The sequence below is a fragment of the Myxine glutinosa genome, chromosome 4 (assembly GCF_964187855.1).
Source record: "Myxine glutinosa chromosome 4, kmMyxGlut1.1, whole genome shotgun sequence".
In the NCBI taxonomy this organism is placed as follows: domain Eukaryota; kingdom Metazoa; phylum Chordata; class Myxini; order Myxiniformes; family Myxinidae; genus Myxine; species Myxine glutinosa.
Window position 1 is genome coordinate 181,170,974 of NC_136264.1, and position 22,727 is coordinate 181,193,700.

Here is a 22,727-nt window from a genome sequence, read left to right on the forward strand (position 1 = left end):
GACATCCCTAAAGAATTTACTAAGACAGTTAACATGGTAACATGCCTCAGCTGAGATTAAATCATTCTCATTTGCAGTACGGACTAAGATGTTATGTACAAATTTAGCTTTTTCCTTAATTTCATTACTCATTTTGAAGGTTGTGACACGACTTGTCTTCTGCTTCTTGTCAAAGTTCTGGCAGAACATACACAATGTCCAGTTCATCTTAGTAGTACTACTGCGTAAAAACGGACATGCTTCAGCCGAAACACTCTTTCTTTCAGGATCTTTTTCGTTTTTCGATTGTTCCTTGGCTAGCTTAGCATTTATTTTCCCCTTGTGTGTGTATGCAGAGTAACATAGCTTATGCCATTTAAGTTTGGGGAGACTTTCTGGAGGCTCTGCAAAGAGAGTCGAAAGCCTGTCCACGGCTGATCGAAATTCATAGTGTCTAAGTTTGCATCGGAGCTCGGTCGCCTCTCTGATGGCAGCAATACCCTGGTTTGTCTGGTTGAAAATCGTATCTTTGACCTGGCTAGTTCCCTGACAAATGATACAAAGTTCAAACGACACATCCTCACCCTGTCGCTTGAGGCTGGCAATAGGTTCCATGGTTGGCCTGAGGGGAGAAACAGAAACCAAACTAAGCACCAGGCACGCATGTTCTGACCATGAAAACTACAACGTTGTATGATATACTGCAACAGCCCTTAAATGATCGAATAAGCGCAGGCAGTGTTGGCCCGGGTTTTAATCTTATTCTCAAAGACACAAAGTAAAGCTTCTTCAAGACAAAACATCTAACCGATATCACTAATTCATTAGTGGTAGATGCATTAGGCACTCATCGTCAATGCCCATGCCCTGCCTGTCTTTTTACTACTGTTAGGTAAATGTACATGTATGTAGGCCTGCCTATGATGTGAGATGTCAAGCATACATTACACATTTGTATGTACATGTATCTCACCAAAGAAGAATGCATTCCTTTACTTTCATTTGATTTTATATTTCATTTTTTAACAATCTTAAAAAGACCCTTACCTGTACTCCTGAAATGTTTAATGCCTGATGCCTAGGGTACGAACTAGATGGCTTATGCTAGGCTATTAGATTCATTCTTCATCATTAAGGGTCTATTGAAGAACACCCTGCTCTGTCTGAATGGAAATGATTTGACAAACATGGCAAATGCATTGTGGTCAGAAAGATGAAGCCACTTTCACTGTTGAGTGAAAGGGATGGTTTCAAGTGCAAGTAACTGTTACGTCATTGCAAGACTTTCGCACTCATTGACCTTTGACCTATGTTGTTTACCGGTGACATTTAGATTCTGTCTTTATAAAATCTATCTCTAGACCATCAATAGGAGCATAAAAACTCTGCCCCATTGTGCATTTAGAGGTTAAACTGCAAGCAAATTACGCAAAAACTAATTGTCGCCCCTTACAGAGATAAAGGCAAATGAGCATAGATGTGTCCTCACGTTTTCCTTTAAAAATAAGATTTTGAAAAGCTTTAGCAACCTTACTAGACAAAATATTGTAAAATAATTGAAATGTACAGATAGGGGATGTAAAATAAAGCATTTTTTCAAAAAAATTGAATTTTGCACTCATTGACCTTTGACCTTGATTAGTGACCTAATTACGCATTTTTGGGCTTGGCAAACAACAGATTCATATTCAGCATGAAAAACTACCCCAGAAAAATTGGTTTGTTTGCTTTTACTCAAAAATGCCTCAATCATTCTATAAAGGCACATTTTCAGATTTTTTGACTAGGCTAAATGGGAAACGAACATTTATTGCAAAATGAGTTTCTTGTGACCTTCGAGTCAAAAATACGTTTAAGGATGCTGGATGGAGGATGGAGTGCAGGAGAGTTTAGGGAATGTAGAAAAGAGGCACTGTAAGAGATGGAATTTTTTTTTGGGATGAATAGATTTGGTGAGCAAGTCGAAAGCAACCTTTTAAAGAAGAAGAAGAAAAGGGTGTTATAATATACGATGGAATACAGAACTTGAGGGGAAAGTGTAAACATTGTAAGGTTAATAACAGTGAAAACTATCTGGGGAAATGGGGGAGAAACACGTGGTCGAAGAACGAACGAACGAATAAGAACGAATAAACGAATGAGAACAAAGAATAAGAACAGAGAAGGAAATGTTTTTTTTTTTTTTTTTTTTTGAGTTGAGATTTACATGAGGAAGTAGGCTATGGGGTGAAAAGACTGGGAAAACAGAGAACGAAAGTTATTGGAGCACAAACGACGGACCGCTGAGAGAAAAACAAAGCCTCAAGGTTGTACACTGTACAAGGCCTCAAGACACGACACGAATTAACACGATTTTCAATACAGGTATGAAAGATTTGCACCGAAAATCTTCCTCGGGACACAATATACGTCCACACACCATAAAATAAATACAGTTATAACGAAAATACAAATGGGAACAATTACTTAACTTCGATTTCGATGGAGAGCGTGGAGAGCTGCGAAGAAACGAAACCACGCCTGCAAGACTGGAAACGGAAGTCCAAATTGGGAAATCGTTTCATTTGATTATGATCAGAGTGGGAAATCGTTTCATTTTATTATGATCAGAGTGGGAAATCGTTTCATTTGATTATGATCAGAGTGGGAAATCGTTTCATTTGATTATGATCAGAGTGGGAAATCGTTTCATTTTATTATGATCAGAGTGGGAAATCGTTTCATTTTATTATGATCAGAGTGGGAAATCGTTTCATTTGATTATGATCAGAGTGGGAAATCATTTCATTTGATTATGAGCAGATTGGGAAGTCGTTTCATTTGATTATGATCAGAGCGGGAAATAGTTTCATTTGATTATGATCAGATTGGGAAATCGTTTCATTTGATTATGATCAGAGTGGGAAATCGTTTCATTTGATTATGATCAGAGTGGGAAATCGTTTCATTTGATTATGATCAGAGGGGGAAATCGTTTCATTTGATTATGATCAGAGTGGGAAATCGTTTCATTTGATTATGATCAGAGTGGGAAATCGTTTCATTTGATTATGAGCAGATTGGGAAGTCGTTTCATTTGATTATGATCAGAGTGGTAAATCGTTTCATTTTATTATGATCAGAGTGGGAAATCGTTTCATTTTATTATGATCAGAGTGGGAAATCGTTTCATTTGATTATGATCAGAGTGGTAAATCGTTTCATTTGATTATGATCAGAGTGGTAAATCGTTTCATTTGATTATGATCAGAGTGGTAAATCGTTTCATTTGATTATGGTCAGAGTGGGAAATCGTTTCATTTGATTATGATCAGAGTGGGAAATCGTTTCATTTGATTATGATCAGAGGGGGAAATCCTTTCATTTGATTATGATCAGAGTGGGTAATCTTTTCATTTGATTATGATCAGAGGGGGAAATCATTTCATTTGATTATGATCAGAGGAGGAAATCATTTCATTTGATTATGATCAGAGCGGGAAATCTTTTCATTTGATTATGATCAGAGGGGGAAATCATTTCATTTGATTATGATCAGAGGGGGAAATCGTTTCATTTGATTATGATCAGAGGGGGAAATCGTTTCATTTGATTATGATCAGAGGGGGAAATCGTTTCATTTGATTATGATCAGAGGGGGAAATCATTTCATTTGATTATGATCAGAGGAGGAAATCATTTCATTTGATTATGATCAGAGGGGGAAATCATTTCATTTGATTATGATCAGAGGGGGAAATCATTTCATTTGATTATGATCAGAGGGGGAAATCATTTCATTTGATTATGATCAGAGGGGGAAATCATTTCATTTGATTATGATCAGAGGAGGAAATCATTTCATTTGATTATGATCAGAGGGGGGAAATCATTTCATTTGATTATGATCAGAGGGGGAAATCATTTCATTTGATTATGATCAGAGGGGGAAATAATTTCATTTGATTATGATCAGAGGGGGAAATCATTTCATTAGATTATGATCAGAGGGGGGAATCATTTCATTAGATTATGATCAGAGGGGGAAATCATTTCATTAGATTATGATCAGAGGGGGAAATCATTTCATTAGATTATGATCAGAGGGGGAAATCATTTCATTAGATTATGATCAGAGGGGGAAATCATTTCATTTGATTATGATCAGAGGTGGAAATCATTTCATTAGATTATGATCAGAGGGGGAAATCATTTCATTTGATTATTATCAGAGGGGGAAATCATTTCATTTTATTTTGATCAGAGGGGGAAATCACTTCATTTGATTATGATCAGAGGTGGAAATCATTTCATTTGATTTTGATCAGAGGGGGAAATCATTTCATTTGATTTTGATCAGAGGGGGAAATCATTTCATTTGATTATGATCAGAGGGGGAAATCATTTCATTAGATTATGATCAGAGGTGGAAATCATTTCATTAGATTATGATCAGAGGTGGAAATCATTTCATTTGATTATGATCAGAGGTGGAAATCATTTCATTTGATTATGATCAGAGGGGGAAATCATTTCATTTGATTATTATCAGAGGGGGAAATCATTTCATTTGATTATTATCAGAGGGGGAAATCATTTCATTTGATTTTGATCAGAGGGTGAAATCATTTCATTTTATTTTGATCAGAGGGGGAAATCACTTCATTTGATTATGATCAGAGGTGGAAATCATTTCATTTGATTTTGATCAGAGGGGGAAATCATTTCATTTGATTTTGATCAGAGGGGAAATCACTTCATTTGATTATGATCAGAGGGGGAAATCATTTCATTTGATTTTGATCAGAGGGGAAAATCATTTCATTTGATTATTATCAGAGGGGGAAATCATTTCATTTGATTTTGATCAGAGGGGGAAATCACTTCATTTGATTATGATCAGAGGTGGAAATCATTTCATTTGATTATGATCAGAGTGGGAAATCATTTCATTTGATTTTGATCAGAGGGGGAAATCATTTCATTTGATTTTGATCAGAGGGGGAAATCACTTCATTTGATTATGATCAGAGGTGGAAATCATTTCATTTGATTATGATCAGAGTGGGAAATCATTTCATTTGATTTTGATCAGAGGGGGAAATCATTTCATTTGATTATGATCAGAGGTGGAAATCATTTCATTTGATTATGATCAGAGGTGGAAATCATTTCATTTGATTATGATCAGAGGGGGAAATCATTTCATTTGATTATGATCAGAGGGGGAAATCATTTCATTAGATTATGATCAGAGGTGGAAATCATTTCATTAGATTATGATCAGAGGTGGAAATCATTTCATTTGATTATGATCAGAGGTGGAAATCATTTCATTTGATTATGATCAGAGGTGGAAATCATTTCATTTGATTATGATCAGAGTGGGAAATCATTTCATTTGATTATGATCAGAGGTGGAAATCATTTCATTTGATTATGATCAGAGGTGGAAATCATTTCATTTGATTATGATCAGAGGTGGAAATCATTTCATTAGATTATGATCAGAGGTGGAAATCATTTCATTTGATTATGATCAGAGGTGGAAATCATTTCATTTGATTATGATCAGAGTGGGAAATCATTTCATTTGATTATGATCAGAGGTGGAAATCATTTCATTTGATTATGATCAGAGTGGGAAATCATTTCATTTGATTATGATCAGAGGTGGAAATCATTTCATTAGATTATGATCAGAGGGGGAAATCATTTCATTTGATTATGATCAGAGGTGGAAATCATTTCATTTGATTATGATCAGAGGTGGAAATCATTTCATTTGATTATGATCAGAGGTGGACATCATTTCATTTGATTATGATCAGAGGTGGAAATCATTTCATTAGATTATGATCAGAGGTGGAAATCATTTCATTTGATTATGATCAGAGGTGGAAATCATTTCATTTGATTATGATCAGAGGGGGAAATCATTTCATTTGATTATGATCAGAGGTGGAAATCATTTCATTTGATTATGATCAGAGGTGGAAATCATTTCATTAGATTATGATCAGAGGTGGAAATCATTTCATTTGATTATGATCAGAGGTGGAAATCATTTCATTAGATTATGATCAGAGGGGGAAATCATTTCATTAGATTATGATCAGAGGTGGAAATCATTTCATTTGATTATGATCAGAGGTGGAAATCATTTCATTTGATTATGATCAGAGTGGGAAATCGTTTCATTTGATTATGTTTGTATTATATTCTGATTCTGTGTGGACTGTGCTTCGTGCTGACGGACATCTGGTAGTTTGTACCTGCAGTGTTGCTGCATTTGAGCGTGGGGAGGAGCTGATGAAATTAATATATCTGGGTTGGTCCCGATATATTTGATCTTTGATGAAGGAAGTGTCATGGTTGAAGTATATCTGGACTTTCACAAGGTAACTTGACTTTTTTATTTGCTTTAGTGATTTGGACAATGTCGTTCAGAATAGCCTTTCCTAACTTGCAGATGTCATGAAGTTTGGTAGTATGGTAGATGGCAAAGAATTTGATTATTAGATTCAGTAAACCCGAGATATTTTCAAAGATTGGGCAAAAGATTGGAAGATTAACTTTAACATTTAGAAATGCAAGATGCTGGGGATATGTAAGAATACTGAATATCGGAATACATAAATGAAGGGGCAGTCTCGGAGTGTGTAATATAGAAGGGTCTGGGTGTGGACATAGGTGCAGGGGTAAGCAGACAGCACAACTGTAGGTAGTAGGTAAGGCTGATATAGTTTTAGCTTGTACTTCTTGCAGAAGGATAAATTATGAATCAAAATAGTTAACTCGTGTCAACACTACAGGAATTTTAAGGAGGTTTCACCTCGAATATAGTGTACAGTTTTGCCCGTTCGTCTGAGGAAGGTCATATCTGCCGTAGAGCTACTACATTGATTCTGTAACTCGCTCGACTAAGCTACAAGGAGCACATAAGCAGACAGGACTTTGTAGCCTCAGAAGGCGGTGGTCACAAGATAATCTATTGGTGATGTACAAATGAAAGGTGTAGACAAATTTCTCCCTCTGAAATATTATCAAATGAAATCATTTCCCCCTCTGATCATAATCTAATGAAATGATTTCCACCTCTGATCATAATCAAATGAAATGATTTCCCCCTCTGATCATAATCAAATGAAATGATTTCCCCCTCTGATCATAATCAAATGAAATGATTTCCCCCTCTGATCATAATCAAATGAAATGATTTCCCCCTCTGATCATAATCAAATGAAATGATTTCCCCCTCTGATCATAATCAAATGAAATGATTTCCCCCTCTGATCATAATCAAATGAAATGATTTCCCCCTCTGATCATAAGCAAATGAAATGATTTCCCCCTCTGATCATAATGAAATGATTTCCCCTTCTGATCATAATCAAATCAAAGGATTTCCACCTCTGATCATAATTCTGATCATAACCAGGGGTCATATCCTGAGAGTTAGGATTTGAAGAGGAGAGTTGGGATTGTAGTTTGGCAGGAAAAGCCTGGTGTTGGCTTAATGGTTCGGGTGCTGGCTTGAGATCATCGGAACCTGAGTTTGAATCCCGGTCGATTGTTGAATCAATGCCGGGGGGTTGACTCAGCCGGTTATCCTTCTGAGGTCAGCAAATTGAGTACCAGCTCCCTGGTAATTGGGGCACTGCATCAGCGACACAAACGCGCTTCAAGAAAATGCAACAGGCTGCATACGAAACAACAACAAGTTGAGCAGGGGTATTTTACTCAGAGTAGTTCATGCATGGACTGGGCTCACTTTACAGTGGTGGATAGGTTTCATATGGAATTAGATACCTAGAAGCATTGAGATGCAGGTACACGAATATTGGTAGGATTGCTTGGTAGCTTAGGTATGGATGAACTTCTCAAAACACTTAATGTATTTCTGTTTTCCCACCTCCCCCTCACCCTACAACCCTACGCCCACCTCCCCTTCACTCCCACCCAATATATAAATTTAATAAAAATACACAAAAACTGCTTGTGTCCCTGTGTTTGTCTTGATACACTTCTCCCCAGTCTTTCTCCTACCACACCCCTGCCCAGTGCAAATATGTCGATAAAAAGATAGATTGCATTAACCTGGTGTTGATAGAGCTTAGATATGATGGGCCAGGTAGCCTCCTCTTGTATCCATGTTCATTTTATATCCTTGCACAATGTGTTTGCCCAACTATTGGATTTGATATGAAAGAAAATAATCTCTTCTCCCCCACCCCCTTCCCATCTTTATTCTAAAATGTTACATCTAATGTTTGTTTCTCACATGATATCTGGGAAGTGGTTATTTCATCAGTTCAAACTGTTCAATAATGTATTTGAAAGGTTAGTATATTATTGTTATGAATTTTGGGGTAGAGTGATATAATGATCAGGTAGATCTGTGTGGGTATCATGCCCCGACGGTCGTGAAGAAGAGGATTCACCCCATGTAATAAGTAGAGGACCTGTTTAGCCCAGATATCGGATTAAGTGTATATTTGTCCCCATCACAAGGGGGTGGGGCTTGTTAACTAGATAGGGCATAAGGGTGAAATTCCCTTGTACGTCGTTCCCTCTGTGATCATCCCTGTGTCTCTTATGGCATCGCATTAGACACTAGTTAGGAATCCATCCCCATTAGCACACACACTAATTAAATTCACCTCCCACAATACAACTCACCAGAAGAGCAGGCAGGAAGCGCCTGTGCATTGCGCCGGCATAGCGATGAAACGTCGAGCAAGCCAGGCAATAGACACGCCCAGAAGGACTCGTGATTGGTCAAGGTAGGGGCAAGGAGCTGGCCACTGATTGGTGGAAGGAAGACACGATGCAGGATGAAGGCCGCTGATTGGCAAAGTAAGGAAGGACTGGTGATTGGCCAGGGGCGGGGCAAGAAGCTTCCCCGGATTGGTGGAAGGAAGGGAGCAAGAAGTGACATACTGATTGGCCACGGACTGATGGCATGAGGAGGAGAGCGCAAAGCGCTTGGCGAGTGTTGAGGGACTGACGGGGGAAGAACATTCGAGAGGTCGAGAGGCGACGGACTGATTGGCAGAGAGAGAGAGAGAGAGAGAGCTGACGTCACGAGATGATCGATAAAACAACCCGCTGGCCGGCATTTCCTTCTTCTTGCCCTGGACTTCCTTTGCGTTCTTGTGCTTGCACCTTCTGCTCGACCTGGTCTATCTCCCCACTTGATTTTGTTCCGGACATTGGCGAGTGACGGTGTGCGGGACGTGACCTGTCGTCGGAATGAAGGGAGCTGCAGATCGTTCATTCACCCACGCGACCTGCCTGGAGGGGGGCGTGGATGGGCCGCTTGGGAGGCCTTATCAAGGCCTGGTGAACAAGGGCGCGTCGAGGCCTTCTTCCCACCAACCGTAGCCGTGTTCGGACGACGAGCTTGGGGCCTGACAATCCCTGACACTCCAGCCACTAGGGCTAAGCCCAGCACACACCCACACGACACGGTTCTTTTCATATATTTTCCCTTCGTCCGTGCGATTCGTCTGGTGTGGGAGCGCTCCGACTAGGAACCATAGTTATTTACCGGCACGTTTTATTTTGTATTATCGGCATCCGTGGCAATAAAGCCTTGTTTATTTTTGTACATAATTCCGTTTTCGTTGAGTTCTTTTCCTACAGGATCGGAGCTGCCACTGGACCGACAGGTAAAAGCTTCCCGCTTCTTCTTCTTCTTCTTCTCTTTTCCCCCTGTGCTTGTCGAGTGAAATCCGCAATTGAATAACGCCTTCATTAACGCTCGTTTCCATCCGTGATTTCCCGGTCTTCACTGAGGGGTCACATGACATTATCTTTCACAGGTATGGTTGGATGCGGGAACGCAAGTCTTATATTCTTACGGTATTGCATTTGGTGAATTAGCTTCATTGGGGAGCTACAACAAGTATACCTGCAAAAGTTACAAGTGAGTCTTTCATACTAATATGTTAACATTTTGATTTCCAGACCCTGAAAAACACACAACAATATGCATGTTCAAATTTGATAATTATTGGGGTGATTCTTTGCACTTGTCACTCCATAGATCTGTGCTATTTCACTTTATTGGTACTTAAATGACTTTATTGGTGCTTAAATGACTTAAATGACATGTAAAAAAAATGATGTGCAAAACGTTGTCTCCAGAACGGTGCTCATCTTCTCATGCATAAACAGTCTTAGTTGCTTCATCTCTGGACTGGCCATTTTCTCTGTACTTGGCTTCATGGCAGAGGAACAAGGTGTGAGTGTCGCTGACATTGCAGACTCAGGTGTGTCATCTTAGTTATTCTTGCAGATATGTTTGAATATAATAACCTGATTAGATGCAAAATGTCTCCCAAAAAGGAAAACTTATTAGTAATTATTGTGTTATTGCATTGAATTGTTCACATATTGAGTGAAACATGTTGTTTAATCTATTAAAAATATAAAGTCAGTGTTGCTAGATTTTATTTTTTTTGCCTCATATTATAACCTTTTTTTTTTCACCTTCCTTGGATGAATGAATGAATGAATGATCGTTTTAAGGCCATTTTCCCCGCTAGAGCGGGGGTTAGCCTTGCAGGCCCCATGACAATCATGGTTCCCTGTTTGAGGCAATGCTTTTTTTTATGGCCGGATGCCCTTCCTGGCACCAGCCCTTAGTCACGCTCTTACGATGCACAGGGATATGGTGTACCTATTCGAAATCGGGGTACACACCGTGATCATTCATCCCAGCAAGCTGGTACTCAATTTGCCGACCTCAGAAGGATGACAGGCTGAGTCAACCCCCCTGGTGTTAATTCAGCAATCGACCGGGATTCGAACCCAGGATCCTAGGTATCCCAAGCCGGCACCCTAACCGCTAAGCCAACACCAGACTGGTAGTAAGCCAGGTAGTGAGCAGTAGAGGCAGTTGCAAATTATTTACAATGAAAGCGAATGTGAAGCAGCAGGAAAAGCAGAACCAGAAGAAGACGTTGTAATATCAGTCATTCAGTGGTGCTGACAAACGTTGCTTTGTTTGTCTTTGTGCAAAGTTATCTGTTTGGACCCATAAAATCAGCCACAGCTAGAAGAATGGTCGAGTTGTCAGGCTCAAGGGTAGCATGCTCCTGCCATGCTATGAGAGATCTTGAGTTTGTTGAATGACTTACCAAGACCGCATAAGCCTTGTAGGATATCAACACACCAAGCGGCGTTTCGACTAATGCTGAGGCAGGGCTCTGACAAATGCTGGCTGACCCTCCATTTCCCACAAAAGTATCCTCGATTTGAAAGAAGTTCTCACCGAGCAGGACATAAAAGCAGTGTTAGGGAAGGTACTGCATTAGGGTCTCTTTCTGTGCTCGTGCTTCATTTTCAAAGCCATTTTCATTTTCAAATCACTTCATTTTCAAAGTCATTTTCATTTTCAAATCACTTCATTTTCAGTCATTTTCATTTTCAAATCACTTCATTTTAAAAGCTCATGCTGCTTTCACACTCTGCACCTTTTTGACCACATTTAATACACAAAATATTTACACCCTCATACATCAACCTCTATTTTATTTCTCCTCTTTTTAGGTGGCTGACATTAACAACGTAGTCAATGAGCTCTCAAAACCAGAATGATGCTCCTCATTCAGGCAGTTAGACAGTCAGTCAGACAGTCAGGGAGTGGGTCCATTGAAAGTTTTCTGGTTTTTTTCCTCTACTCCTCCTAGGTGTTGTAATGAAAATCAGTTCCACGACATTGACCTGATAGTAGGTTTAATGACAATTTGATCTCTGGCAACATCCTGTAAAAATACAATCAGGCAATATATATCAGGATCATGGAATCATGGAGAAAGTTCAGTAATATCAATCAATGCAAGCAAGCCTAGATTATCTACGTATATGCACCATCCGAGTCTACATGTCATAGATTAAATGTCACAGGAGTGTCTCGGAGCGACGGTCGTCCGAGTTCTTATAGACGCCTCTCAGTGGTTAGCGAGAGCATCACACCTGTGTTCAACTTAGATACATTTTCATTGCATTCTCTCCACCGTTAGAACTACACTTCTGCTAGGCAGGAATCAAGCACGCAGCAGCCTTAGTTGAGGAGCGATGTCAGTCCATGTCAGTCGGTCCATCCGTAGCGATCAGGGCGGCGAATTTCCCTGCCATCACGGGTCCGGAAACTACCGGGTACTACATCCCCAAGTCTGGAGTCCCCCGCGTCGGAGTAGCCGCCTGAGGCAGGCGACGGAGGGGGCACCACAGTGCCTACAGGCAGGGGTGTATTTGGCGACTGGACGGACGGCAGATGCTCCATAGGCAGAGCCACAGGAGAGTCCATTGACTCGTAAATTGGTTCGTCGATGTCCCTGCAAGGGTCGATGGCCCCGCAAGGGGCCAGGTGGTGTACGGAGACAGTGGACTCGTGTCCATCAGCCATCAACACGCGAGCATGCTCGGGATTAGCTTGGAGTACCTGCACCTTATCCACTAGTGGATCATACTTGCTCGTGCGAACCGTACATTTGAGGTAGGCCGGCCCCGGCTCAGCAAGCCAACTAGGTAAAGATCGGAAACTATCCGAGCTCCTCGGGTGTTGAAACAGCCATTCGTGAGGAGTCTGGTTGGTGGCCGTACACAGTAAAGTTCTGTTTGAGTTCAGCGCCGCAGGTAACGACCAGGCCCATTTATCTAGGCCCCGGCCGAGGGACCTAAGGCTTAGCGTGATGGCCCTCCATATAATCCCATTGAAGTGTTCGACTTACCCATTCGCCTGTGGCCTATACGGGGTGGTATAGCTAGAAGCGACATTGTGCTGAAGTAAGAAGCTCCTCACCTCCTGGGACAGGAAAACCGCACCTCAATCGGTATGCACGTAGGCCAGATTCCCGAACATAGAAAACAAGTTCTGCAGACACCGTATAACCGTGGCGGCCGTCATATCTGCGCACGTGAAAGTGAAAGGGAATCTCGAGAACTCATCAACGATAGTGAGCAGAAAATGAGAGTTACTCGATGCCGGTGACACCGGCAGCGGCCCTTTGAAGTCCATCGCCAACCTTTCCCATGGCCTAGTCGCCCTGACCAGTGACCCCATAGGAGGGTTGTAAAAACGCTGTTTGAGTTCAGCACATACAGTACAGTTTTGACAGACCTGGCGAATGTCTTCAACCGAGTATGGCAGATTACGACAACACACAAAATGAGCGAAACGCGTCACCCCAGGATGGCACAGATTGTCGTGCAAAGCGCGCAGACCCTCCAAAGATATGAGGCCCACACACGTTGCCGGCCGCGATAAGGCGTCGGCAACCAGGTTATCCCTCCCAGGGCGATATTTGATGGTGTAGCAGAAATCGGCGAGTTCGATGCGCCAACGAGTGATTTTCTCATTCTTAATGCGTTGAGCATGCAGGGTGTCATACATAAACGCAATGCTCTGTTGGTCCGTGATAATTTGGAAGCATCGTCCGAGCAAATAGGGACGCCAACCCCGGATCGACTCGACGATCGCGTACGCTTCCTTTTCGACAGATGAATGTCTCCGCTCAGCGGAGGTGAGAGTTCGTGAAAAGAAAGCCACAGGGCGCCCCCCCCCCCCCGGGAGAGAGTCGCTGATATCACATGATCCGATGCATCACTTTCCAAAACGAAAGATTTGTTTTCGTCGATCGTCGCCACAGCAGCGCCAGCGATGTCGGACTTAAGGCCCTGGAAAGCAGCCTTGGCATCAAGGCTCATGGGGAACGCTTCGCAGTCCACAAGTGGGCAGAGTTTCGCGGAGAAATTTTGTACCCATTTAGAATAGTGGGCAAACAGCCCCAGAGCACGCTTCAGCGAAGCACGATGCAGGGCGGGGCCATGTCGAGCAAGGGTCGCAGACGCTCCTTATCCAGAGTGACAGAGCCGTGGGTCACGGTGTACCCCAGAAGATCTATCATGCGAGCGGAGTAACGACATTTAGCCTCATTCATAGTTAAGCGATACCTCTGCGCGACCTCGAGGAAGCGCTTCAGATTAGCATCATGATGTTCCTGGTCATGCCTGCAAACCGTGAGATTGTCCAGATATACAAAGACGTCGGTCAAGTTCTCTTTAGCGATGAGGTCGTCCATAGCCCTCTGAAAACACGAGACCCCGTTTGTGACCCCGAAAGGTAACCGTGTGAACTGGTATAACCTCTGACCCGATTCAGACGCGGTATAGATACGGTCGGCCTTGGAGATGGGGATTTGATGATACGCACTACGCAGATCGAGAGTGCTATAGACCGAGTACTGGGCCACCTGTCGAACCAGGGAGTCCATTCCCGGAAGGGGGTAGGCATCTAGCTGTGTAAATCGATTAATGGTCTGCGATTAATCGATTACCATGCGTTTGCGATGCGCTTCACTTTGTACCACCAGAACTTGGGCCCGCCATGGCGACCGACTAGGTTCTATGATACCTTCCTTTAATAGCTGGGCCGTTTCTTCCACAATGAATTGCGCGTCAGCTAGTGAGTAGCGTCGCGATTTAACCGCTACAGGTGTACAGTCCGTGGTCATATTGGGGAACAGCGACAATGGCTCACTTTCCATCCTTGCAAGAGCGCACACAGCAAGCGTATCAGTGCCACCAAATTCCATTTCCAACCGTCCATGTCGCTTGAGAAAATCATGTCCGAGCAAAACGTCTGCACATAATGCTGGTAAGACCATGAGATGCACATCCGGAAACATTCGTCCCTTAATCACAAGCTTCAATCGCCATTCCCCTTTTATGCTGAGCCTAAGCCCCTGAGAGGCCATAAAGATCCGACGTCTTGTCCCAAGAATCGACCATCCATGTTTTTGCACCAGTCGATAATCAACCTAACTATCTGTAGAACCTGTATCGATCAAAGCACTAGCAAAAATTCCCTCGATCATAAGTGGAATAATAGCCCGAGCCAGGCCAGGTGGTCCTGCAGGTATCGAGTCATCCAGGCGAGATGATCGCGCCTCGCGTGTGGATCCAACGCCAGCTAAAGTTTTCCATGCCGCAGTAGCTTGTAGTTCATATGTGCAGCCTCCGGATGGCGCTCGTGTCACGCGCGGAGTTTCAAAGCCAGCTAGAGTTTTCCGCGCCGAAGCAAGAGCTTGTAGTTCGTACGAGCAGCCTTCGGATGGCGCTCCTGTCACGTGCGGAGTTTCAAAGCCAACATTAGACGTTCGGGTGGCCGATCCGGAAAGTTGGCAGGGGCGCGGAAGGATGCCGGCCAAGGACAGTCGCACCGCATTCTGTCGTACGTCATTCTGTCATTCTGTCATTTGTCATTTGTATTCTGTCATTCTGTCGTATGTCAAGTACACTTGTTTAGTCGGCGCAATGACTCTCACCAAGGTCGAGCGCACAGCCAGGGGCCCACGAGGAGGTGCGATTCTCATAAAAGTCGAGTGAGGTGCCCCGCGCGGCCCGCTGGCTCGGCGATAAGCACATTCATTGTCGAGCGGGTTCATTTGCCCCGTGTCGCCGTTCGGCAAACCTTTGCAAAATGCCCTGTCTTTGTGCACAAATGACATATCGCATCACGAGCCGGGCAAACAGACCTGAGATGTTTTCGGTTCCTGCAGAAATAGCACATAGCGTTACGTCCGGGCTTGGGTCAGGCAGCTGCGGCGGCCGTCGAGCCCGGTTCAAACTCCTCCTCGGGAGCGGCCGGGGTCTCCGATTCCAGTAGCGATGCTGTGGCTGCTTCCGTGTCCTCGGCGGTCGCTCTCTCCGGTCGAGCTTGCCGAGGTGTCCCCGCAGTGACGTATGGGTGTTGATACGCGTCGGATTGCTCCCGTGCTTGGGTATAGATGTGAGCCAGCTGCAGGGCTTCAGCAAGTGTCAAGTCGGCTTCTTCAAGAAGTCTTTGTCTGACTACTGGGGATTTGAGTCCAGCGATGAAAGAATCGCGTACAAGATCATCACAAACTTGTTCATGTGTACGCACCTCCGGTGCGCTCTCGGTCAGCAGTCGCCGGAGCTCTTGCGCGAAGTGATCTAGAGTCTCCGTGGGCTGTTGTTTTCGTATTGCGAGCAGATGCCGGGAATAGACCGCGCTTCGTTTCTTAATGTAAATACGCTTCAGCTCTGTCACGGCTGCATCGAATGTCATGCACTGTTCGATAGCCCGGTAAACGTTATGATGCACTTTTGTTTGTAGTACCTCTAATTTCGTTTCATTGGTGACGGCGGCTTCATGGGCCTTGAATTGATTGTCCAAGGTTTTCAGCCAATGTGTGTGCTCCGTGCCCGCGTCCGCTGCTTGTGGGTCGGCTGCGAATTGCGGCACCTGAATCATTCTGCGTTCCGCCATGTCGCTCACGTTCGCCTCTTGTTCTCGATTGGACAGCGAGACAAATTGTCATTAATTGTAATGAAAATCAGTTCCACGACATTGACCTGATAGTAGGTTTAATGACAATTTGATCTCTGGCAACATCCTGTAAAAATACAATCATGCAATATATATCAGGATCATGGAATCATGGAGAAAGTTCAGTAATATCAATCAATGCAAGCAAGCCTAGATTATCTACGTATACGCACCATCCGAGTCTACATGTCATAGATTAAATGTCACAGGAGTGTCTCGGAGCGACGGTCGTCCGAGTTCTTATAGATGCCTCTCAGTGGTTAGCGAGAGCATCACACCTGGGTTCAACTTAGATACATTTTCATTACAGGTGTCTCAACGGATCGTTTTGAAATAAGGCATGATGATTCATGACGTCGATGGAGCTCATAATAAACTAATAAAAAACTAATGGAGCCCTTTTTAACTCAACTGGACTATGTCCAGCTGAGTTTTTGTCGACACCCAGTGTCCGTCGTCCGTCGTCCGTCTGTCGTCTGTAAACAATTTGACGTCTACGCTCTAAAAGTCACAAATATTGATGATATTTGATGAAACTTGTTATGCCGCATATTTAAGACATAAACTAGTTTGGGATTGCATTTGGGCGTCGCATGCCCAAAAATGGGTGCGGCAGGGCAGCTATATTGAAAAAGCAATTTTTGTCATATCTTTTTAGCACATATAAACTCTATAGTTTGTGGTTCTATTATGCATATTCTAACCATATTGATATAGACCAGTTGAGTTTAGGTTCCCTGGAACCTCTCTAGTTACAATATATCCATCCAGGTGGTGGGATAATTAACTTAAAATATACAGTAGTATGTGAATATCATGTACAATAATAATAATTTTCCATCTAATTAAACTGAAAATCAACATTAAAACCTAATGCCCCCAACTATGACTGCTCCCCATCAGGAGATGAGTGGCTGTCCAACTTCAGATAATTCACTCTGTCTACTAGCAGAGTTCCTGCCTAATGGGCAATCTTGTTCCTAGCGTGAAACATTTTGTTTTAACTTTGTTTGTTTTCATTTTGTTTTGTTTTTTGAAGACTTTCAACTGCTTCCTTACCAACCTTAATCAGTGTGTACTCCTCAATGGTATTCAAATCCCATGACGGTCACCTCAAGTGTATCTCAAGGGACAGTCTTCGGACCTCTACTTTTCTTGGTCTATATTAACGACCTGTCAGAGGGTGTCCTATCACAATCAAGATTTTTGATGATTGTGCTATATACAGAGAAATTAAGTCTGCTTCTGATGCTCTCTTCCTTCAGGTACATTTAAACACCATACTTATGTGGAGTAAGACTTGGCAAATGCGATTTAACACCTCAGGAAATGTTAAATCGCATTTAACATCTCAGGAAATTTTACATCTCAGGAAATTTTAACTGGACTAGAACATTATCCTCACTCGTCCACAACCTGCGCACTGAAGCATGCTTAACATTTATTTAGAAGGAGACTCACGGCATTATCCCAAACACAATCTTGCATCTGAAACCTACCCTTACTTGTAGCTCCCGATATTTGTTTAGTTCATATTCCTACGTAACAAAAAGTTTTAATGACGATTGTCATTGTACTCCGCTCCTTTCCTATCTCATCTCCAAGTGCTGCATGACATCATCACCTGGCAACAAAGGGGGCCTGGCGATGATGCGCGCTGAAATGGAGTACTCAGTTTTCACTCCGTTTGTTTGTTTGTTTGTCCGGGCGATATCTCAGCCATACTTTGAACTAGGAAGCTGAAATTTGGGCACAATAGTGAGTATGTGCTTTGGCAAAAATGGTAGTTTTTATTTTTTGATTAATCCATCAATTGATTAATAAATTTAATTACTATCGATTTATTCAGTACTTATTTATTTTCTTTCTCATTTGGGCAATATCTCAGTCACCCTTTGAACTAGGAAGCTGATATTTGGACATGACAATGACAAAGTGATTTGGATGTAAAGGGTGTTTTTGATTTATTGATTTATTGATTAATCAATTAATTATTCGATTATTTGATTCATTACTTAAATATTTTTTTCATATGCAGATTCATTTGGGACGGTGGTGGTTTAGGTATTCTGTGAGCTAATTGATTAATAATTTAATTATTTTACGATTATTATTTATTTATTTTCATTTTTAAACACATTTCTTTCTCATCTGGCCAATATATAACATGACAGTGACCAAGTGATTTGAATATAAATGATATTTTTGACTTATTGATTAATCGATTAATTATTTATTGATTTTATAAGTTCATTAAATTTTTTGATTCACTAATTATTTAATTAATTTTCAAAAGATTACAGCTTCATATGAAACACTGATGGTTTAGGTTTGCTTTTAGCCAATTGATTAAGAAATTAATTATTTTACGATTATTATTCATTTATTTTAATTACACAATTAATTATGCAATCTCTCAATTACAAAAACGAATCAATTACGCAATCTCTCAATTACAAAAACTAATCAATTACACAGTCAATTAATCAAACACTTCTCCCTCCCAATACATTCTCTATGTGCTGCACGGCAGTTTCGCTGGGCGCCGAAGGCTCTGGAGGATACAGTGCCTATAGAAAGTCTACACCCCCTTTCAAAATTTTGACCCTTTTTGCGTTACAGCCTGGAATTAAAATGCATGAAATCAGACTTTTTCCACCTTTTATTTAGTCATCATAACCCCCAACTTCCAAGTGAAAAACAAATTCTACACATTCAGAAAATTGATTTAAAATACAAAACTAGATTATCTTGGTTGGATGAGTGGCCACCCCCTTTATAATAGCAATTGTAAATTAACTTAAGTGTGACCAATCACCTTCAAAAATCACGCACCACATTAATTATTGGCCTCCATTTGTGATAAATTATAGTGATTCCGGTTATTTTGGAATACAATCAGCTGTTCCTTTAGGTTTCCTCTGCTGGGTAGTGCATTTCACAACAAAGACTCAACCATGAGCACCAAGGAGCTTTCAAAAGACCTCCAGGATAAAGTTGTGGAAAGGCACACATAGGGGAAGGGTATATAAATATTTGAAAGACCGTGAATATCACTTGGAGAACAGTCAAGACAATGATTAAGAAGTGGAAGGTGTATTTTACCACAAAGACCCTGCCTAGATCATGCCATCCCTCCAAACTGGATGAACAAGCAAGGAGACTGATCAGAGAGGCCAACAATAGGCCAATGATAACTTTGAAAGAGCTACAGGCCTTTATGGCAAAGTATGCGCCTGTGTGGCACTGTGTGCATGTAACAACAATATCCCAAGCACTCCATAAGTCTGGCCTGTACTGTAGGGTGGCAAGAAGGAAGACATTACTCAAAACGCCCACCTTGAGACCCACTTGAGGTATGCAAATAAACACTGGAGATTCTGAAGCCATGTGGTAAAAAGCTTTGTGGTCTCACGAAACCATGATGAAACTTGTTTTTTTTTTGTTTGTTTTTGTATGCAAGATTGAGGCTCGTGTAAGAGCTAACATTAATCACAAAAAAAAAACGGACACATAAAACGTATAATATTAAAGGGAGCGGGAGACAAGATGGGGAGGAAGAGGGAAGCACACAAGTACAACAGTAGAGAACAGGGACATAGGGAGATCTGTGGGAGGGAGAGGACTTGGGGGGAGGAGGCATGAGAAGGGGGGGGGGGGGGGTGGGAGAAGTATAAAACACATGGACACTGCTTGGACTTCCAGGAAAAAAGTTGGTATTTCAAAAAAGTGGATCTGGGGTGAATTAACGGGGGTAGAAAAGATCAAGGTTTTGGATGGGGGAAGATAAGAGATGGTGGTGAACAGCTGTTTTAAAGACCTGGAGGGAGGTGTGGGATTGAAGAGAGTGAGGGAGTTTGTTCCAGAGGTGGGAGTAAAGAGGAATGAAAGAGTGAAGGTGATCAGAGAGTCTTGATTTTGGCAATTTCACCAGAAGAGGGTTGCTGGCAGATCTTGTGTGACCTGTTGGAATATTTGGGGGACAGACAACAGATAGAGCTTGGGGAGCTATGCCGGACAGGTGTCGGGAGAAGACAAAGACTGCCTGTGAAAGACCACGACCTACCTTTTTGGTGTAAATGCAAAACATTACGTTTCGCACAAACCCAACAGAGCACATTACCCAAAGAACACCATCTCTACTGTGAAGCATGGTGGTAGCAGCGTCATGTTATAGGGGATGTTTCTTATCAGCAGGGACTGTGGCACTTGTCAGGATAGAAGGGAAAATGGAAGGAGTAAAATACAGAAAAATCTTTAAGGAAAACGTTCTCCCCTCTGAAAGAAAGCTGAAATTGGGACGGAAGTTCACCTTTCAGCATGACAACAACCCGAAGCACACAGCCAAACCTACACTGGAGTAGCTAAGGAACGAAAATATAAATGACCTTGAGTTGCCAAGTTAGAGCCCTGACCTAAATCCAGTTGAAAATCTGTGGCATGACTTGAGATTGCTGTCTATCAACGCTTCCCACTCACCATGGCTGAGCTTGAACAGTTTTGTGCGGAAGAATGGGCAAATATTGCCCAATTAAAGGTGTGCAAAGTTCCATCCGGCCATAAAACATTGCTTCAAAAAGGGGACCACGGTGCCCAAAAAAGGGCAACTCCCACTCTGCGGGGTAAAATGGCCTCGAAAGACCGTTCTAAGTTGTGCAAAGTTGGTAGAGACCTATCCTAACAGACTCACAGCTGTAATTGCTGTCAAAGGTGTTACCAACAAGTATTAACTCAGGGGGGTGAACACTTATCCAACTACTATATTCTATTTATTTTATTTTTTTTCTGAAATATGTAAAATTTGTTTTTCACTTAGAAGTTGTAGGTTATGATGTGTAAATAAAGGTGGAAAAAGTCTGATTGAATGCAAAATTGAATCCTGGCTATAAGACAAGAAAAGGTGAAAAAATTGAAAGGGGATGTAGACTTTCTTTCGGCACTGTATATTATTTATTTATTTGGCATGTGGGTGGTGTACTTGGAATGTATCTGTACTTGTTCCTCTTTCTTGTTTGTTTGTCTGGGCGATACCTCAGCCATCCTTTGGAGCCACCTTTTGAGCTGGGAAACTGATATTTGGAAATGACAGTGATCATGTCATTTGGCTGTAAAGGGTATTTTTGATTTATTGATTAATCAATTAATCGATTACTTAATGAATTGATTTTCAAAAAGTTACACATTCGGATAAAACACTGGTGGTTTAGGTATGCCATTAGCCAATTGATTAAGAAATTTATTATTTTAAGATTACTCTGTATTTTTTTTGTTTATTTTTTTTTGTATACAACATCGAGGCTCGTGAAAGAGCGAACATTAATCACACAAAAAGTTAAACCGACACATAAAACACAAAATAAGGGGAGCGGTAGACAAGATGGGGAGAGAGGGGGAAGGACACAAACACAACATTTGAGAGCAGGGACATCGAGAGAACTGTGGGAGGGAGAGGGCTTGGGGGGAGGTGGGAGAGGTACAGTCACATGAAAAAGTAAGTCCACCCCATGTAAAGTTTTGACTTTTTCAACATATTTCAACATACAGCTATTTGATCTTCATTTCAACAATATTGATAGATAAAGGTGATATAATATAACAAATATCATGAAACATTTACATTTTGTAGTCCATTGTATAATTTAGATAAACATAAATGCAAATTTCGCATGTGGAAAAAGTAAGTACACCCCTACATTTATAACTACTTCAAATACCTAAAATTTGAATCAGGTGCACCATCTCAGGTGCAAATGATTAGAACATCGTTAGAGAAGATCTTGGAGGAACCTGTCTTATTTAAACCTCAGACATTTATTTTGGTTTGCTCTTTGTTGTTGAAGTGTGCGGCGTCACCATGCCTAGATCAAAAGAGCTCCCTGAGGCCTTCAGAAAGAAGGTTATAGATGCCTACGAGTCTGGGAAGGGATTTAAAAAGATCTCCAAACAATTTGAAATCAATCATTCGACTGTCCGGAAGATCATCTTCAAGTGGAGAAGATTCCAAACAACTGCCAACTTGTTCAGGCCAGGCCGCCCCAGCAAGTTCAGCCCGAGAGCAGACCGCAAGATGCTGAAAGAAGTCTCTAAGAACCCCAGAATGTCATCACGGGACCTACAGGTATCTCTTGCCACTGTTCATGTCAAAGTGCATGAGTCTACCATCAGAAAGAGGCTGCACAAATTTGATCTACATGGGAGGTGTGCCAGGGGGAAACCTTTGCTGTCCAGAAAGAACATCAGGGCAAGACTAAAGTTTGCCAATGAACACATTGGCAAAGACAAGCACTTCTGGAACAATGTGCTCTGGACAGATGAGTCAAAGGTAGAGCTATTTGGCCACAGTACCAGAAGACATGTTTGGCAAAAACTAAAGACAGCATTTGACCACAAGAACCTTATACCAACT

At 41.8% G+C, this 22,727-nt stretch overlaps 1 protein-coding gene across 4 annotated transcripts in view; it reads left to right on the top strand.

Moving 5' to 3' along the window:
* The window catches only part of LOC137416735 (sodium- and chloride-dependent taurine transporter-like), a 157,672-nt gene that overhangs the window by 61,728 nt on the left and 73,217 nt on the right, over positions 1-22,727 (top strand). For all 4 annotated transcript variants that reach the window (XM_068102355.2, XM_068102356.1, XM_068102354.2 and 1 more), the window contains 2 exons: positions 9,786-9,889; positions 10,111-10,235. In XM_068102355.2, the coding sequence (XP_067958456.1) occupies positions 9,786-9,889; positions 10,111-10,235 (229 nt within the window). The remainder of the gene's footprint in view (positions 1-9,785; positions 9,890-10,110; positions 10,236-22,727) is intronic.